The sequence below is a fragment of the Doryrhamphus excisus genome, linkage group LG3, assembly GCF_037039965.1.
Source record: "Doryrhamphus excisus strain RoL-2023G ecotype Guam linkage group LG3, RoL_Dexc_Guam_v1.1, whole genome shotgun sequence".
In the NCBI taxonomy this organism is placed as follows: domain Eukaryota; kingdom Metazoa; phylum Chordata; class Actinopteri; order Syngnathiformes; family Syngnathidae; genus Doryrhamphus; species Doryrhamphus excisus.
Window position 1 is genome coordinate 5359333 of NC_136359.1, and position 21039 is coordinate 5380371.

The window sequence follows — 21039 nt, forward strand, 5'->3', positions numbered from 1 at the left end:
ACACACAGCCCTACAAAACACCCCCTGTAACTTTAGAGTGGCTAGTTAAATTACTTTAACACCCTAAAGTTTAACATCCTAAAGTTTAATTTATTTTGTAGGGCTGTCTGTGAAATTTGTCAAGTCAAGTCACATTTCACACACAGCCCTACAAAATAAATTCACTTTACAACTTTACGGGGGGTTTAGTCGAATGACTGTAACACCCTAAAGATACAGGCGGTGTTTTGTAGGGCTGTGTGTGAAATTTGTCAAGTCAAGTCAAATTTCACAAAACACCCCCTGTAACTTTAGCGTGAATGACTGTAACACCCTAAAGTTGAATTTATTTTTTAGGGCTGTGTGTGAAATTTGTCGAGTCAAATCAAATTTCACACACAGCCCTACAAAATAAATCAACTTTAGGGTGTTTAGTCGAATGACTGTAACACACTAAAGTTTAATTTATTTTGTAGGGCTGTGTGTGAAATTAAACTTGACTTGACAAATTTCACACACAGCTTTACAAAACACCCCCCTGTAACATTTGACTAAACATGACTGTAACACCCTAAAGTTACAGGGGGTGTTTTGTAGGGCCGTGCGTGAAATTTGTCAAGTCAAGTCAAATTTCACACACAGCCCTACAAAACACCCCCTGTAACTTTAGGGTGTTTAGTCGAATGACTACGGAATTTGGTACGCACCTTTAGGGGGCTGAGAAGCACCTGCGTGCAAAATTTTCCGCAAGATTGCTTGGAAAAACACATCCGCCATCAAGGAAAACATCTTTGCACATAATATCATAATGGTTGGCTTTTTATTAAAGGTAATAAATATATCTCTACCCATTAGTGGGCATATTGAGTAGTAAGAAAGCCAAAAATAGTAATAAATTATAAATTAAATTATTAAATAAATTAAAATAAAACAGTAATAACCTCACACATGCTGAAACAAGATGGCGGCAGCATCACGCTTTGGGCTTGAGGAGAAACCTGATGAAGATCAACTAGATTAAAAGAGCCTGACGATGGCAAATATTAAAATTAATAAAAATGCTAAACCATATTAAATGGCCTGACGAAGCCCAGACCTAAAACCAATTGAAAATGTACGTTTTTTAATATATATATATTTTTTTTAATATATATTTTAACAAAAATATACTTATATATATATACTCTGCCCCCCATTGCCCACCCCATGCACTACTTACATCCGCCCGCTGATCTATACCCCCCCATTACTTCATTGCACTATTGTACATATTGCACTATTGTACATATTACTGTAATATCTTGTTGCATTCATAGATCATACTGTTTATAATTTATATAATGCAATAACCATACTCTAGTCACTTCATTGCAATACTGTACATATTACTGTTATTATATATTGTCACATCCGTACTGTTTAATCTGTATAATATACAATAGCCATATTATAGTCATTTATATCCCTATATATATCCTCACTGTATTATAACAATAACAATAAAGTTGAATCTAATCTAATCTTATACAAATGATATAGTTGGGGTTTTTTTTAGAATTCTACGTATAGTTCTTTTTTTCTTTTTTCCAGAAATCCTGATGAACTGCCGGATTTATACATATGCTGTATTTACCATTTTTTTTCTTCATTTTTATTCATTAAGTCACTCTCTCTTGCTCCCCCCCTCCCACACACACACACATCAACACCCCCCCCTCTCTTGCGTGTCGTATTTAAGTGTCTGGATAATAGCGGCGTCACAGACCTGCGGGGGTCTCACAAAAAAAACGGTGCTCGGGTGGGCAACATCGCACATGAGGAGAGGAGCGAGGCAGAAGACGAGAGAGATGAAACTTCAGCCGCTAAAACCGACAAAGTGAGCCTTGACAACTTTTAGCATCCTCCAGCAGGAAGACCAGACCAAAGGGAGTTTTTCCAAATCATGGATAGCTTCTTCTGAATTTCACAGCACTTGGAAGTAGATTTTGAAAGGTTTAAAAGTTTGGAAAGAAATCGGAGCGGAGACTAGAGCTTCAGAACAAGGAAAAGTCATGCCACGACCAGGCAAGAACTCCTACAGTGACCAGAAGCCTCCATATTCCTACATTTCCCTCACAGCTATGGCAATCCAGAATTCCCAAGAGAAGATGCTCCCCTTGAGTGACATCTACAAGTTCATCATGGAGCGTTTCCCGTACTACAGAGACAACACCCAGCGTTGGCAGAATTCCCTCCGCCATAACCTTTCCTTCAACGACTGCTTCATCAAGATCCCACGACGACCCGACCAGCCGGGAAAGGGCAGCTTCTGGGCTCTGCACCCGGACTGCGGGGACATGTTTGAAAACGGGAGCTTCCTGAGAAGACGGAAGCGCTTCAAGGTGCTCCGAGCCGAGCACATGGCTTGTAAGAGTTCCTCCATGATGCACTACTTCCATCATCACCACCATCATCTCCATGCGGGGGGGAAGCTGGGCGCTGCGGCCCCAGGGCATCAGGAGCCCGCGGTGGGACAGGTGAGTGGCGTGGGGCGCCTGCCTCCTCACTTCCAAAACTACGCAGGCATCGCTTGCTCCCAGCCGGGCGGCTTTAAACACCCGTTCGCCATCGAGAACATCATCAGCCGGGACTACAAGGGTGTCATGGCGGGCGGGCTCCCTCTCACCTCGGTCATGCACCACTTGGGTTACCCGGTGCCACCGCAGCTGATGTGGCCCCACGTTGGGATGCTGTCAGAGTCCGTCGGGGGGATGACTTTGCCCCCGTCTCCAGAATACTCACCCTTCGGAGTCCCGGGGAAGAGTCTGTACCATCACAGCGCCACGGGGCCCGTGATACCCGCCGTGCCGGTGCCGATAAAGCCCACCCCGTCTCTGGGTCCGGTGCACGGGTTGAGCGGGATGCAGCCCAGCCCGGTGCAGCTGTGCACCTCCTCCTCCTCCTCTCATTCGGTGATGGAGAAAGGTGATGCGATGGGGGGGAAGGGCAGCCTCCTCCACCCGGCGGCAGCCCTCCTGATGTCTTAATGCGGACTGCATCAAAATGGAGGAAAGTTGATCAAAAACAAACAACAAAAAAATTATAATAATTTTCATCTTTATTTGTGATGGTACTTACCAGTTCAATACAATCGACATGCTGAACCCAAAGAAACAGGAGCCCCCCCCCCCCAAAAAAAAAAATTTGCTTTGTGTGCTTTTATTTTTTGCATTTCCTCCAACATCATTTCAATGGAAATCATATTTATATTTTTTTTTCTTTTCCGTGTTGCACTTTTGAAACATTTGCTTTGCTGTAATAATGCTTAAAAATGTCTTTATGTGAAGATTTATAAAGAATTAATAATTACTGGGTGTCATTTGAATGGCTTTATTAATCGGACATCCATTTCATTACACTGGGGTATTACTATTATTATTATTATTATTATTGTCCAAAAAAAATGTCCGCAGCCCACCTTTGTCCTATAAACAGTACATAGACGAAATGCTGCGTTCTCAGAGCATTATTATTATTATTATTATTATATTAATATTATTATTATTGTCCACAAAAAAATGTCTGCAGCCCACCTTTGTCCTATAAACAGTACATAGACAAAATGCTGTGTTCTCAGAGCATTATTATTATTATTATTATTATTATTATTATTATTATTATTATTATTGTCCAAAAAATGTCCGCAGTCCACCTTTGTCCTATAAACAGTACATAGACGAAATGCTGTGTTCTCAGAGCATTATTATTATTATTATTATTATTATTAGTAGTAGTAGTAGTAGTGTTATTATTATTATTATTATTATTATTATTATTATTGTCCAAAAAATGTCCGCAGTCCACCTTTGTCCTATAAACAGTACATAGACGAAATGCTGTGTTCTCAGAGCATTATTATTACTATTATTATTATTATTATTAGTGTTATTTTTATTATTATATTATTATTATTATTATTATTATTAATATTATTGTCCAAAAATGTCCGCAGTCCACCTTTGTCCTATAAACAGTACATAGACAAAATGCTGCGTTCTCAGAGCATTATTATTATTTTATTTGTTTACATTTTATTATTATTATTATTATTATGCTGTAAAAATGCTGATATATTTACAAATATCATTACAGAGTAAATATGATATATTTTACATTTAAATAGAAAATGCTGGTAAGTCCTGGTGGACAACACAATTCATGGAGCGTTCATATTTCAAATATATAAAAGAGATGTGAAATTATAACATATAGAATATTACAGCATAGAATATTTAAGCATAAATCAGGTGGGGGGGGGTGTCACTATTTGAGTCGTGACCTCTCCCTGCGTGTAAAAGTGTGGCCAACACGACATAAATCACATTTGGGCTGATGCATATGATGTCCCTCTCAGGACCGGAGGAGGACTTCAAAAAAATGGGGGGCGATGGGATCAAGTTTGACTCTTTTGTTTTGTGGCGTTTAAATGGCGGCTTTGAAGCGTCTCCTCTCCGGCGGCACAAAGCGCCAGGTTGAGTCCACTGGCGAGGGTGACTTATATTCACCCCCCCACTCCCCCCACTCCCTCTCACCAACACCACTCTACTCTGCTTAGCATCCCAAAGGCTCCTGAAGCAGACGCCATTGTCACACCAGCCTCTGAACAAATAATTGACATGCACCAGCAGAGAGGAAGCGTGGGAGTGGAAAAAAAAACATAAAAACAATCAAACAAGACGCTTTTTTTTATTTTTCAAAATAACTTATCTTCGGCTATCTCCTGAACGTCTCCACAAGAAGAATGACAAAAGTGTATGTCCCTTCAGGTGTGTGTGTGTTAATTCCCTGATCAGCAGGCTGTACTGTTTCTAATCGCCCTCCCTGCATTAGTGTGGAATTAAAAGACGCTAATTAAAACACAATAAGAGGAGTAATAATGCTGACATTATTGCCCAACATGGAGTTGGATAAGGGTCTTAAATTGCATGCTGGGAAATTTTGGGGGTGAGCGCACCCCTCACATGTGAACAAGAACATGTACAGTACAACCGTAAAGGACGATACTATTGAAAGTAAACTGCACAGTATTGGAAAGATAATTGTGTCTAAATGATCAAGAGCCCACCCACCGTGTTCAATTCCATATCGGCCATATCTGTGTGGAGTTTGCATGTTCTCCCCGTCCGGGTACTCCGGTTTCCTCCCACATTCCAAAAACATGCTAGGCTAATTAGCGACTCCAAATTGTCCATAGGTATGAATGTGAGTGTGAATGGTTGTTTGTCTATATGTGCCCTATGATTGGCTGGCCACCATCCAGGGTGTATCCCGCCTCTCGCCCGAAGACAGCTGGGATAGGCTCCAGTGAATTAATTAATTCTTAATTCTGCTTTCATTTCAATCCTGAATAATAATAATAATAATAATAATAATAATATAATAATAATAAGAGCTGGGATAGGCTCCAGCACCCCCACAACCCTTGTGAGGATAAAAGAATGAATTTGTACTGTCTGTCAAACCTTTGCAGCATTTTTTTAAATGTTGACTTTAACTGTATTAAAGAGCATTATTATTATTATTATTATTATTGTTATTATTATTATTATTGGATATTCTCCCCGACAGCTGGGATAGGCTCCAGCACCCCCCGCGACCCTTGTGAGGATAAGCGGTAGAAAATGAATGAATGAATGAATTTGTACTGTCTGTCAAACCTTTGCAGCATTTTTTTAAATGCTGGCTTTTCAACTGTATTAAAGAGCATTATTATTATTATTATTATTATTATTATCATTATTATTATTATTGGATATTCTCCCCGACAGCTGGGATAGGCTCCAGCACCCCCGCGACCCTCGTGAGGATAAGCGGTAGAAAATGAATGAATGAATGAATGAATTTGTACTGTCTGTCAAACCTTTGCAGCATTTTTTTAAATGCTGGCTTTTCAATTGTATTAAAGAGCATTATTATTATTATTATTATTATTGGATATTCTCCCCAACAGCTGGGATAGGCTCCAGCACCCCCCGCGACCCTCGTGAGGATGAGCGGTAGAAAATGAATGAATTAAAGCATTAAAGCATTTAAAGCATTAAAGCAGGGGTGGGCAAACTCCGGCCTGGGGGCCACATGCGGCCCACCAAGCGTTTGAATCCGGCCCGCCAGTTGCTTTCTAAGTATTTCAACTTTTAACATCCAAACTGGCAACATGACTTGTCTTATTTAGTAAAAAATAATAATTAATTAATTAAATGACATAGTTTGATGTGGTCTGATGTTTAAAGTGCTCCTGAAAAAAGGGACATGAAAACATACAGCTGATAGTATAACACTTTTACTGATAAAATTAGATGAATAATTCAAAGAAAATTATAAGCATAAAATAGTGTGTGTGTGTGTGTGTGTGTGTGTGTGTTAAATATATGTTCTGCCCACCCCCCTCCCCCGGACAATTTTGTGAACTCAATGCGGCCCACAAGTCAAAATATTTGCCCACCCCTGCATTACACTGTTAAAAATACTGTATTATTATTGGATGATGCAATAGCCTACCAAGGTCACTGAGAGGTCAAAAAGTAACCTTCTCTCCTTCAATCAAATAGGCCGCTAGAAAGATGAGGGTTAGCACTTAATGCATTAATACTAAGAAGTATTTTATTTATTTATTATTGGTTAGCTTGGCATCACATTATTAAAAAGAATTATTTCAGAGACTTTTATATACTTGTTAACAGTGATTACCAAAGTGTGGGCCGCGGCCACCTGATGGGCCGTGGTGGTACTGCAGGTGGGGCATGAGCGATCATTAAAAGTAAGATTAATTTTTGCAAATATTATTTTTTTAAATAATTTTTATTGTAAAATATTTATTGCACGATTAAAAAATATATTTATAGGCCTAAGTAATAACCTATTGAGTGTTATTGACCTGTCACAATATTTTCTGAACCTTATACAGTTTATGATTGGAACGTAGCTCCACTGTCTTGAATGCAGTTATGAAAACTATGAGAATTAATTCTCAATTCTGCTTTCATTTCAATCCAGAATAATAATAATAATAATAATAATAATAATAGCTGGGATAGGCTCCAGCACCCCCGTGACCCCCGTGAGGAAAAGCGGTAGAAAATGAATGAATGAATTAATAATAATAATAATAATAATAATAATAATAATAATAATAATAATAATAATAATAATAATAATAATAGCTGGGATAGGCTCCAGCACCCCCGCGACCCTTGTGAGGAAAAGCGGTAGAAAATGAATGAATGAATAATGATAATAACAATAATAATAATAATAATAGCTGGGATAGGCTCCAGCACCCCCGTGACCCTCGTGAGGAAAAACGGTAGAAAATGAATGAATGAATGAATAATAATAATAATAGCTGGGATAGGCTCCAGCACCCCCGCGCCCCTCATGAGGAAAAGCGGTAGAAAATGAATGAATGAATGAATTAATAATACTAATAATAATAATAATAATAATAATAATAATAATAGCTGGGGTAGGCTCCAGCACTACCCGCGACCCTCATGAGGAAAAGTGGTAGAAAATGAATGAATGAATGAATTAATACTACTACTACTACTACTAATAATAATAATAGCTGGGATAGGCTCCAGCACCCCCGTGACCCCCGTGAGGAAAAGCGGTAGAAAATGAATGAATGAATTAATAATAATAATAATAATAATAATAATAATAATAATAGCTGGGATAGGCTCCAGCACCCCCGTGACCCTCGTGAGGAAAAACGGTAGAAAATGAATGAATGAATGAATAATAATAATAATAGCTGGGATAGGCTCCAGCACCCCCGTGCCCCTCATGAGGAAAAGCGGTAGAAAATGAATGAATGAATTAATAATACTAATAATAATAATAATAATAATAGCTGGGGTAGGCTCCAGCACTACCCGCGACCCTCATGAGGAAAAGTGGTAGAAAATGAATGAATGAATTAATTAATACTACTACTACTACTACTAATAATAATAATAATAGCTGGGATAGGCTCCAGCACCCCCCGCGACCCTCGTGAGGAAAAGCGGTAGAAAATGAATGAATGAATGAATAATAATAATAATAATAACAACAATAATAATAATAATAATAGCTGGGATAGGCTCCAGCACCCCCGTGACCCTCGTGAGGAAAACCGGTAGAAAATGAATGAATGAATGAATTAATTAATAATACTAATAATAATAATAATAATAGCTGGGGTAGGCTCCAGCACCCCCCGCGACCCTCGTGAGGAAAAGCGGTAGAAAATGAATGAATGAATAATAATAATAATAACAACAATAATAATAATAATAATAGCTGGGATAGGCTCCAGCACCCCCACCACCCTCGTGAGGAAAAGCGGTAGATAATGAATGAATGAATGAATAATAATAATAATAACAACAATAATAATAATAATAATAGCTGGGATAGGCTCCAGCACCCCCGTGACCCTCGTGAGGAAAAACGGTAGAAAATTAATGAATGAATGAATGAATAATAATAATAATAGCTGGGATAGGCTCCAGCACCCCCGTGACCCTCATGAGGAAAAGCGGTAGAAAATGAATGAATGAATGAATGAATTAATAATAGTAATAATAATACTAATAATAATAGCTGGGGTAGGCTCCAGCACTACCCGCGACCCTCATGAGGAAAAGTGGTAGAAAATGAATGAATGAATGAATGAATACTACTACTACTACTACTACTAATAATAGCTGGGATAGGCTCCAGCACCCCCCGCGACCCTCGTGAGGAAAAGCGGTAGAAAATGAATGAATGAATGAATAATAATAATAATAATAACAACAATAATAATAATAATAATAGCTGGGATAGGCTCCAGCACCCCCATGACCCTCGTGAGGAAAAACGGTAGAAAATGAATGAATGAATAATAATAATAATAATAATAATAATAGCTGGGGTAGGCTCCAGCACTACCCGCGACCCTCATGAGGAAAAGCGGTAGAAAATGAATGAATGAATGAATGAATGAATTAATAATAATAATAATAATAATAATAATAATAATAATAATAATAATAATAATAATAATAATAATAGCTGGGATAGGCTCCAGCACTACCCGCGACCCTTGTGAGGAAAAAGCGGTAGAAAATGAATGAATGAATGAATAATAATAATAATAATAATGCTCTGAGAACGCAGCATTTTGTCTATGTAGTGTTTATAGGACAAAAGTGGGCTGCGGACATTTTTTTAGATTTTCAAGAGGGCCCTGAGTTGGTATACAACTATACAGTACTTGTATATAGTACTTGTATGCCAATTTTCCTATAGGTCCCAAAAGTGGCGTAGGAAAGCAAGTTCAAATAAAGCGATTGTTGGATTAAATTTGACTTTAAAACAAATCATTTCTGCGAAGGTTTATGAACGAATGAATAAAAGATGGAGGTCAGAGGTGTGTTACTGTCACAAGCGTTGAATAGGCAATGATACATTAGTGGTAATTAACCACACTTCATAGAGGGCAGGGGGGGGGGTTCTACATGAGTTTTTTTTTTAAATGATTAGGAAGAGCAGGACATCATAATGAGCAGCTTATTTTTTTCATCACTCTGAAACTGTTTGGTGATATGTTTCATTAAGATATCACACACACTACCTAGCCCAATACTATAAAACACGTACAAATAAATTCATTAATAAATTAATTCATTAATAAATGATGGCTGTTTCCTGGTTGATGACGGACGATTATTGGTCAAAGAAAATGCATATTTAAGCAAATGTTACATAAAATTGTGCATTTTCCAGCATAAAAATGTTGAAAATGAAAATATATTTTGTTGAAAATACAAGATTTTCATCTACACTGGCCACCAGGTGTCACTGCTTCTCTTAAATGGCTTATTTAAGTGTTAAGTGCTTTTAGCCTTGTTTTTAGCTCTGAATGAATGTATGGATATTTTATTTTAATGCATCGTTTTCTGTTTTTACTCAATTTTTTATTTCTTTTTTCTACACTGTAAAGCGTCTTTGAGTACTCTGAAAAGTGCTATATGAATAAAATGTATTATTATATTATTATTATTAAAGGTGACTATAGGGGTGTTATTTCACGTTTAGAGGGTTCTCATATATATATATATATATATATTATTTCATGTTTAGAGGGCTTTCATATATATATATATATATATATGGTATATATATATATACAGTAAGTTCTCGTTATATCGATATTGTCGGGAGTCTGAAAAAATATCTATATAACCGGACTGTCGATATATCCGATCCTGCGCCGAACTGCATTAAAAGTGGGCAATAATACACTCGACATTGTTCTATAGTATAGAACAATGTCGAGCAGCTTAAATCAATCTTTGCTTAAGGATTTCAATACCAAAAAAGAACACGGCGAACGGCTGCTTCCAGTCAACTTTATTTTTCACACTTCCACCACCAGAGCGCAGCACACACACCGATTCCCGCACTTCCTGGTTCACAGGTCATGCTCAACCCGCCCCACATAGCTGGCCAAACACATGCCAGTATAGAATCTATACACACGAGAGAAACCACGAACGCCAGCATGTACATATGAAAAACAGTGATTATTGCAAGCGATAAAAAGATATCTGAATACAACACAATTAAATACATGTATTTGTACGCTTGTGTCTTCGTTGGAATAGGTGTGTATGCTATGTCAGTTGGTTCTTCTGTTGCAGGCATTGAAATCCTTAAGCAAAGATTGATTTAAGCTGCTTTTGTATCGATATAAGCAGACCAAATTGGCTGGCGGGAGATGAAAAGGGCATCCTAGTAACCGGATTATCATAATAACCGGGTATCGTACTAACGGAACTAATTATATCATAAAAGACTAGAAATTTGCTGGGAAATGAAAATAGTATCGTAATAAGTAGTAATTCGTTATAACCGATATCAATATAACGAGACTTTACTGTATATATATATATATATATATATATATAGTAGTTATTTTGATATATATATATATGAGAGACCTCCAAACATGAAATAACACCCCTATAGTCACCTTTAATCATAATAATAATAATATAAAAATACATTTTATTTGTATAGCGCTTTTCACAGTACTCAAAGACGCTATACAGTGAAAAAAAATAAATAATAATTGAGTAGACAATGCATTAAAATAAAATATCCATACATTCATTCAGAGCTAAAAACAAGGCTAAAAGCACTTAACACTTAGTAGATATAATGAAAGAAAATAAGCCATTTAAGAGAGCCATTTATATATATATATATATATATATATATATATATATATATATATATATATATATATATATATATATATATATATATATATATATACGTATATCACTATATTGACGGTTACTATGGTACCCATTATGTCATTGTATGGTCAGATTATATTATCATATTATCACCTTGTACTTCGGTACGTAACAAAAAAAACCTAAAACTATATTATGAAAACAGGAAGTGAACAAATGTAACAGTTACTGATTGTAAAAGTACCAGATGGAGGGGTAGGATTTAATAAGCTTTGCTTCTTCCTACTCCTTTTGGACATGTGGAACTGTGAACTGATTATGGGATGCATTCAATTGTAATCTGATGCATGTTCAAATGGAATGAAACCCATTACCAATAATGGAAGAAATGCAACTACAGAGTCTAGAAACAGGTCTGTTAAAATGCTACATAAACAGCTGGCAACACAAGTGAGCAGCAAGATCATTGCGTACGACTGCACGAGTGCTGTCAGCACTGGAAAGCGCTGCGGTTCCATGAGGGTAAAAGGTAAATTCCAGTAAGTACTGACACAATTTGGCCAGCCAATCACAGAGCACATATAGACAAACAATCATCCACACTTACATTCATACCTATGGATAATTTGGAACCCATGACAAAATGCTGTAATAAAAACTGTAAGAGGTGCCCCCTCCTTTTTTGTCAGATGTGGTATATTCTCCCTCTTATCAGGCAGTAACTGAATCAGCACTTTGAGTCGTTTGTCATGGTGATTCTGCTCACTTTCTCTCTAAAAAAAAAAAGACTCACCTTACCTGAAAACAGAGTGGAGGTGTCCATAGCGACTTCTTTGTATGGAAGGATTCCCAAAAGGTCACTTAGCTCTGGGCTGCTATTTTGCAAGATGAAATTACAGACGTGTCATACATCAAAACGTATAATTACACAAGCTAACATGGAGCTCTTTCGACATTTTCTACATCAAGCAGACTGCTGCGGTTATGGTCAAATTATTTTTCTGGACATTTGGCCTCAAAGTAGTTATTTTGATATATAATATTGTTATTGTTACATGTCATCTAAGCTAGTCGCTGACGCTGTGTTTAGCAACAACGCGCTTCCCTCTTGTTAGCGTTAATTGGAGCAGCAACACGTTCAAACGCGGTGCTCCTCTGACTCCCAATCATGGAACATTTAGCATTACAAAGAGCACTCGGGCTTTTATTGCCGTAATAAAGTCAAGCTTCATATCCGCAAAAAGCCTCCTGACCCCGTGGGCCCTCCCGGGGGCCCTCCAGGGGCCGCCGCCCACGTCCTTACAATGTATTCATCATCTCCACATAGGCTAAGGATGCCGTGGCTCGTGGTGATGTATTTATCAGTCAATTATGGCAGAACATTGCTATTACTAAGGCTCACTGTGTTGCACTTAAGGGGCTTCATTGGCTGAAATGAGATCTAATGTTGAGAAATATGTTTTCATTTAGTGTAATCACCTGAGTGATTACTAATGGGTCATTAGTGGAATCATCATTTGTTCAGAATAAGTAGCTCATATCATGTGAATAGGGAATAGGTCCTCTTCTACTGAACTTTATTCCGGAATGGACACGACCAGGGTGCATTTTTTTGGAAAATCTCAGTAGATGTTTGGATGGCTGGCAAAATAAAGTCATAAAAAATAATCATATTTGAACATAATGGAAACAATCAACATTAATATCTTACCAGGATCAAACATACTGTGTGAGGGAATAAGTCGAATGCTATTTATATATATAAATATATATATTTAAATATATATATTTAATGAATATATATATTTAAAATATTTTTTAAATTATTTAAATTTTTTGTTAATATATACATATATATTTTAAATGATACACATTGCAATAAATGACAACTTTTGTATCTCCAATATGATTCAACCGGCCATGAAATTCAACCCAAGTGCGCCCTCTAGTGGAAAAGCCTGTTAAAGCTCCCCTATTATGCAAAAGTGATGTCTCTAAAGCGTGTTTATGAAATATTCCGATAAAACTACAATGTATGAATAGTACTAGAAATACGGTATTTACCATTTTAACATTTTTATTTGTCTAGTGCCATACACGTGTGGTAAAATATATATTTTACGTAAATACCGGTAAATGTTGGTTGTACTTGTATTCACCTTCAGTTTCAACTCAGTTTTTTAAGTTTTCCCGCCCCCGTTGTACAAGCACTTCAAAGGCGCCATATGGGGCCATTTTCCGGTCACGGGGTGATGACGTCACAAGACGTAAAACTGGATGGACCGCCGTCCGCAGACTTTAACATGTCTCACTTGGCTGCTGTGCCTGCTTGGTGTCGTCACGCTTGGACCTCGGTTAACAACTGAAGGCTAGAAGAGCAGAGCCGAGACGAGGACAGAAAACAAATGTAACTTAATTCCAATCTAAAAACTAGCACCGTGTTCGCTTATGCTAACTGTAGCCGACCTAGCATATAGCAGGTGAACGTTCTCTTCCATACAGTTACAGGTGACTACTAGCTTGACCCAGCCGTGTGGCTATCTCATTCACAGCCAACGATAAGTAACTAAAGTCGGCCTTCACTTCCGGACACTGTCGGGGGTTAACGGTTCTTTATAAAGAGACCTCTAGTAGCTGTAGTTTAGTGTGGACGTCATCATCAGCGATGATTAGACTTCCACGAATGAAGAGTCTGCCCTACTTCTGCCGGGGAGAGGTCATTCGAGGCTTCGGGAGAGGAAGCAAGGAGCTGGGGATTCCCACAGGTACGTTGACTGTATTGTTTATTTTTCAAAAGGCCGCCATGTTTGCTTGACAGGACAACTTGCCTTTCAAGTTACGTTACATAAATTCCCAATCGATGGTACCAACGCGGGCTCCATCTAGTGGTACGCAGTAATATTTTTTACTTAAAATTATAATTATAGTGGGAATCTTTAATCTTTATTACTGTTCAGTCTTGCGGAACCTTGGTTTGCGTCATTTGTTAGCAGGTCGGACCAACCACAACGGACGTTAACCAAATCAACTTTTCCCATGAGAAATAATATAAATGTAATGAATCCGTTCCAGAAAAACAAACATGTTAAAACAATACGTTTTTTTCATAGTTTGGCATGCATAAAGCAAATAAATTAAATGGGTATATGTACATTTCAAACAGGAAGTTGGTAGTAGTCGATAATGTGTTTTGTATTAACGTGATGGCATATAGGTTAAATCTCTCTTTGGTTTTGATACTTATCTTTTAAATTGGAGATAATGGGATTGTTACCTAGTTGATTATTAACATAAAGGCAGCTATTTTTGGCAAACGCTGTTTACACAAGACACGGCTAATGTTATCTTAGCAGTCGTTATTTTACTACAAACACCAAATAACAAATAAACGCATCATCAGCATATCCACCTGGCAGGGGATAAAGGGACTCCGTTTTATTTTTTATTATGCTAAATAAACCCATCGTGTTTGAACATGGCGAGGTATCAATGTAAATAAAATAGGTTCACACGCAAAAAAATATCGTCTTAATATTTATAGTATACACATTTCACAAACTTTCAGCGTGATAATGCACCACCCGTGTAATAATTTTTGCATCGGCTCCACCCGTGGTATTACATTGTGCATGGAGGCGTACCTAATGATTTTATTGGTCCACCGTCCTCCCTTCAGCCAACTTCCCAGACGCGGTGGTGGACAAACTGCCGGCGGACATCAGCACGGGCATCTACTACGGCTGGGCCTGCGTGGGAAACGGCGACGTGCACAAAATGGTGATTAGCATCGGCTGGAACCCGTACTACAAAAACACCAAGAAGTCCATGGTGGGTACCAGCAATGGACTCCTCCCAACAAAGACCGTTTCAGAGACTTAATGGGCACGGAGGAAGGCTGAAAGAACATTTCCTGTGGCCGTTAGCCTGGAGCTGCCCGATTTATTATTATTAGCACGCTTATTAGTCATGTTCTCATTCGTCACAACTTGTCCTTGTTCTCTTTTGGTGCCTCCTAGGAGACTCATGTGATCCACAAGTTCAAGGAGGACTTCTACGGGGAAACCCTCAGTGTGGTCTTGGTGGGCTACATCCGACCGGAGAGAAGCTACGACTCGCTAGGTAACCGCACTCGCACACTCACAACTTACACTAGGAGTGTAAGAAAATATAATTTCGGCGATTTGTAAAATGTGTCGTTCCCGAATAAAGTATTCGGGAAAAACGACAAATCTGCGAGTCCACTTAGCGAGACCCCATGAGGACCTGCCGCTAGCAAGCAATGGTCCTTTTGTATACTACAAAAGTATTACTGTGATATTGCAGGTATTTTGTTAAATAATGCTTATTTCAAGCATCCTAAAAGGACTTTTTACTGATGTTAGTTACTTTGTTCCACAAAAATACTGTTCTGATGGTGGATAAGTCAGGGACTGTATACTCTGCATTTTTTCACAGCTAATAGAATTTGAACATTTGAGCAGGATTTTGAGACATAATTTATTTGTTTTTATGTTTTTTGTTAAAGCTTTATTTATCCAAATGCTACACTTTAAGTTTTTACAGAGGAAAGTTTGTGATACAGCATAACATACTGTTCTAATGGAATAAAAATGTGTTTAGTAAGTGCATATTGCTGGTGTAATTCAGTTTTTCCAGTAAATAATCTTTAACTACAAGAAAAACACCCCCAAAAATCGCCTTAACAGTATCATGATACATATCGTATAGCCAGATTGTTGCCAAGACGCACCCCTACCAGCCACCGTCTGACTGGTTGTTGACTTGTTGGATGCAATAAATAAAACACAGGCCAACCCCCCTCCCCCCATTCCTCCCCAAGACTGAATAGTAATGTCACATGATGACAGGCTCTTCACGGTGGGCAAATATTTTGACTCGTGGGCCGCTTTCAGTTAACAAAATTATATTTATATTATATTAAACACACACACACACTGTTTTATGCTTATGATTTTCCTTGAATTATTTGTCTTTTATCAGTAAAAGTGTTATACTATTAGCTGTATGTTCTCATGTCACTTTTTTCAGCAGCACTTTAATCATCAGACCACATCAAACTGTCATTTAATTTTACAGTTTTTTTTTTTACTAAATAAGACATCCGACTTGCAAGTCATGTTGCCAGTTTGGATGTTAAAAGTTGAAATACTTAGAAAACAACTGGCGGACCGGATTCAAATGCTTGGTGGGCCGCATGTGGCCCCCGGGCCGTAGTTTGCACACCCCTGGTTTAGACCATGGCCACACCAACACCCACAAATTCAGAAATTTGCCCCCCCCCCCAATTCTGCAAAACTCTTCCACAACGCTCGCTTCAAGAGACTCATTGCAAGTTATCATTGACCAATATTTACATATGAAATATTTAAGTGTGACAAACATGCAAAAAAAAAAAAATTGACTTAATTAGCGGTAAAGCCCAAAAAAATGCAGTTACCTACTGCTGTGAGGGAAAAGTAGTGACCTTTGACCCCTGGCGCCACAACTCACATGTATCTCTGCCCTGGCAGAAGCGCTGATCGCCGCCATCAACGGCGACATCGAGGAGGCCAAGGTCCAGCTGGAGCTGCCCGATCACATCAAGCTGAGGGAGGACAACTTCTTCACCGGCGGACGACGCTCCACCCCCCCCTCCTCGTCCTCACAGACTATCATGAACGGACACTGAGAGTCGTTACTTTGTTTCTGTTTTATATATTAGCTGTGAGGAGACAACACGCACGATTCAACGTAAATCTTGTCAACACTTCAAACACCCCCCCAGTGTGGGGGTGAAGTCTGGGCATTATTGTGTAGGACCACGGCACACCAGGACGCTATGCAACCAACCGAGGAGACTTTTGGGACTATTACACAAGGCCGACCCCTCTCACCCTCCTGTTCATGCATTTGTTTGTGCCAGCTTGCGAAACCTCAAAGAATAAAGTCCACTTAACAGAGCGAGCCCCTTAAAACATGATTTATAAATCATTGATGAAACCCCAAGCAGGAGATACTGTGATATCTGGCCACCATATCAACAGTATCATGATACGGTTATTGTATCAGCAGCTTCAGATTGATATCACTGTGATGTCTGCCCACAATATTGACAGTATCATGATACAGTTGTTGTAGCTCAGCAGCTTCAGATTGTTATCACAGTGATATCTGGCCACAATATCAACAGTGTCATGATACGGTTATTGTATCAACAGCTTCAGATTGATATCACTGTGATATCTGCCCACCATATCAACAGTATCATGATACGGTTATTGTATCAACAGCTTCAGATTGATGTCACCGTGATATAGCCCCTCACAATATTGACAGTATCATGATACGGTTATTGTATCAGCAGATTCAGATTGATATCTGCCCACAATATTGACAGACTCATGATACGGTTATTGTATCTCAGCAGCTTCAGATTGATATCACAGTGATATAGGCCCCCACAATATTGACAGTATCATGATACGGTTATTGAATCAACAGCTTGTTTGATATCACTGTGATATCTGCCCACAATATTGACAGTATCATGATACAGTTGTTGTAGCTCAGCAGCTTCAGATTGATATCACAGTGATATCTGGCCACAATATCAACAGTATCATGATACGGTTATTGTATCAACAGCTTCAGATTGATGTCACCGTGATATAGCCCCCCACAATATTGACAGTATCATGATACGGTTATTGTATCAGTAGCTTCAGATTAATATCTCTGTGATATCCACCCACAATATCAACAGTATCATGATACGGTTATTGTATCAACAGCTTCAGATCGATATCACCGTGATATAGCCCCCCACAATACTGACAGTATCATGATACGGTTATTGTATCAGCAGATTCAGATTGATATCTGCCCACAATATTGACAGTATCATGATACGGTTATTGTATCAGTAGCTCCAGATTAATATCTCTGTAATATCCACCCACAATAACAGTATCATGATACGGTTATTGTATCAACAGCTTCAGATTGATATCACCGTGATATAGCCCCCACAATATTGACAATATCATGATACGGTTATTGTATCAACAGCTTCAGTTTGATATCACTGTGATATCTGCCCACAATATCAACAATATCATAATACGGTTATTGTATCAGGAGCTTCAGATTGATACCACTGTGATATCTGCCCACAATACCAACAATATCTTAATACGGTTATTGTATCAGGAGCTTCAGATTGATACCACTGTGATATCTGCCCCAATATCAACAGTATCATGATACGTGATGACCTGGTCCTAGAAGAAACCCCAAGCAGGAGATACTTGGGACTTTACTGTATTTTCCTTGATGAAAGTATCCGTGTGTATAAATGATCTTTCCTGTCAATTGGTTACAAAGCTTTTGGACTGATGTAATAAAGCTGTGTGTATTTACGTTCTATACGTAGTAAATATATCTTTAAGAAGTAGACCACGGGGTGACGTCTTTGGTGGGAAGAACACAATAAGTCTTTCCGAATGCATTTGATGGGAACTACAGTCAAGGGTCCAGTCACAGCATCTGTTATCATCAAAGCACCAATATTTGGTCTACTTTGTCTCTGTGAGAAGCGTCCTAATCTCTGGGGACAACAGGTGGCGTCGTCAAAGTCAAGTGCCCCCCCCCCCCCCCCAAGGCCTCGTCCCACAATGACTGTGATATAATGACCATAATATCAGCAAAAACAGCACAACAAAGTGTATATCTGTGTATTTGAACATAAAGTACACCAGGGGTGTCCAAGGTGTGGCCCCGGAGCCACATTCTAAAACAGGATTAAACAAGAAAATTCAAAAATAATGGAAAAAATGTATTTTTACAAGATGAAATATTAAGACATTAGTTATTGTGTCCATGTAGCTTCAGACTGATATCCCTGTGATATCTGTGACCGTATCATGATAGTAGCACTTTGCCAGAAAAGTGCTTGTGATATCATATCATGATGTATCAGCAGCTTGAGATTGATATCACTGTAATATCTGGCCACAATATCAACAGTATCATGATACGGTTATTGTATCAGCAGCTTCAGATTGATATCACTGTAATATCTGGCAACAATATTGACAGAATCATGATACGGTTATTGTATCTCAGCAGCTTCAGATCGATATCACAGTGATATCTGGCCACAATAATCAACAGTATCATGATATGGTTAATGCATCTCAGCAGCTTCAGATTGATATCACTGTTATATCTGGCCACAATGATCAACAGTATCATGATACGGTTATTGTATCAGCAGATTCACAATGATATCACTGTTATATTTGCTCACAATATCAACAGTATCATGATACGGTTATATCAGCAGCTTCAAATTGATATAACTGTGAAAGCTGGCCACAATATCAACACTATCATGATACAGTTACTGTATCAGCAGCTTCAGATTGATATCACAGTGATATCTGCCCACAATATCAACAGTATCATGATACGGTTATTGTATTAGCAGCTTCAGTTTGATATCAACAGTATCATGATACGGTTATCATATCAGCAGCTTCAAATTGATATAACTATGATAGCTGGCCACAATATCAACACTATCATGATACGGTTATTGTATCAGCAGCTTCAGTTTGATATCACTGTGATGTCTGCCCACAATATCAACAGTATCATAATACTGTTATCATAATAATATTGTATCAGGAGCTTCAGATTGATATCACTGTGATATCTGGCCACAATAATCAACAGTATTATGATACGGTTATTGTATCAAGAGGTTCAGATTGATATCACCATGATATCTCCCCCACAATATTGACAGTATCGTGATATGGTTATTGTATCAGCAGATTCAGATTTATATTCCTGTGATGTCTGCCCACAATATCAACAGTATCATAATACGGTTATTGTATCTCAGCAGCTTCAGATTGACATGAATGTGATATCTGCCCACAATATTGACAGTATTGCGATACAGTGATCTTACCATAATGGACAGATTGCTAAAAAAGTGTAATACATGTTGATATCTTCCCTTGATACGGTATCACTGCCCTCCTCTCCCACAGTAAGGATAATATCATAACGTGTCGGATCCCATAGAGTGGAGTTCAAGTCCACGTGTCCGTGGTCAGGTGTAGGAGTAGCTCTCATCGTCATACTCCAGCTCAATGTCGTCATCCTCATCATCCAAAAGTCCATACTTGAACTTCCTGTAGACGGTGCCATCTTGCCCCATGTAAACAATATCCTCCTCATCGTCGTCTTCATCATCTCCGTCCTCACAATCGATGATGCGGTCGCTGTATTCGCCAAAAGAGGCGGGGCTTACCTGCTGCCGTATTGCATCTTCGTTGTTGTCCAGCTTCAGGTAGCCTCCATTCAAGGTGGGCACGGCGGAGGCGGCGACGGGATACGACTTGGAGCGAAGGTGGAGGAAGATGAAGACCCCGCCCCCCACGGACAGGATCAGCAGGACAAAGACGGCGACGGTCAGCCTGGCGGCGATATCGGCCTCCAGATCGTCAGCGTTTCTCTTCACGAAGTTGACGCTGAGGACGCAGTCCTCTGGAAAGAAGAGCAGTACAAGCGAGTCAAGACCAGCCATCTTGTCTGGAACATTCTCAGGAAATCTCGTCATTCCGAAATAGAACAGACACGACTAACCCCCCCCCCAAGAAAATCTGAGATTACGAGAATAAAGTCGTAAATTTACAGAACCTTTCACAGTAAATGTACAAAAAACCTCATAATATTACCAGAATAAAGTCATAAATGTATTACTTTATTTTCGTAAAGT

The 21039-nt window shown here is 38.7% G+C and overlaps 3 protein-coding genes across 3 annotated transcripts in view; 2 read left to right on the forward strand and 1 right to left on the reverse strand.

Annotated features, from left to right (window-relative positions):
- The first annotated feature begins 2020 nt into the window (after positions 1-2020).
- foxb2 (forkhead box B2) lies at positions 2021-3005 on the forward strand. Its single transcript, XM_058071050.2, has one exon. The coding sequence runs from the start codon at positions 2031-2033 to the stop codon at positions 3003-3005; it is 975 nt and encodes a 324-aa protein (XP_057927033.2). The 5' UTR covers positions 2021-2030.
- Positions 3006-13506: 10501 nt separating this feature from the next.
- rfk (riboflavin kinase) lies at positions 13507-17213 on the forward strand. Its single transcript, XM_058069533.2, has 4 exons — positions 13507-14014; positions 14926-15077; positions 15266-15368; positions 16781-17213. Exons 1-4 carry the CDS (start codon positions 13915-13917, stop codon positions 16936-16938), a joined length of 513 nt encoding a protein of 170 aa, XP_057925516.2. The 5' UTR covers positions 13507-13914; the 3' UTR covers positions 16939-17213.
- Positions 17214-20317: 3104 nt separating this feature from the next.
- The window catches only part of pcsk5b (proprotein convertase subtilisin/kexin type 5b), a 120189-nt gene continuing 119467 nt past the window's right edge, over positions 20318-21039 (reverse strand). The window contains exon 37 of the mRNA XM_058069532.2: positions 20318-20807. Coding sequence (XP_057925515.2) covers positions 20371-20807 — 437 coding nt within the window. The 3' untranslated portion in view covers positions 20318-20370. The remainder of the gene's footprint in view (positions 20808-21039) is intronic.

Bases quoted from the DNA above. Each gene is read 5' to 3' on its own strand.
- rfk (XM_058069533.2), top strand. From the start codon at position 13,915: ATGATTAGACTTCCACGAATGAAGAGTCTGCCCTACTTCTGCCGGGGA. The intron at 14,015-14,925 runs GTACGTTGACTG...TCCTCCCTTCAG, and splicing joins GGAGCTGGGGATTCCCACAG to CCAACTTCCCAGACGCGGTG. The intron at 15,369-16,780 runs GTAACCGCACTC...CTGCCCTGGCAG, and splicing joins GAGAAGCTACGACTCGCTAG to AAGCGCTGATCGCCGCCATC.
- foxb2 (XM_058071050.2), top strand. From the start codon at position 2,031: ATGCCACGACCAGGCAAGAACTCCTACAGTGACCAGAAGCCTCCATAT.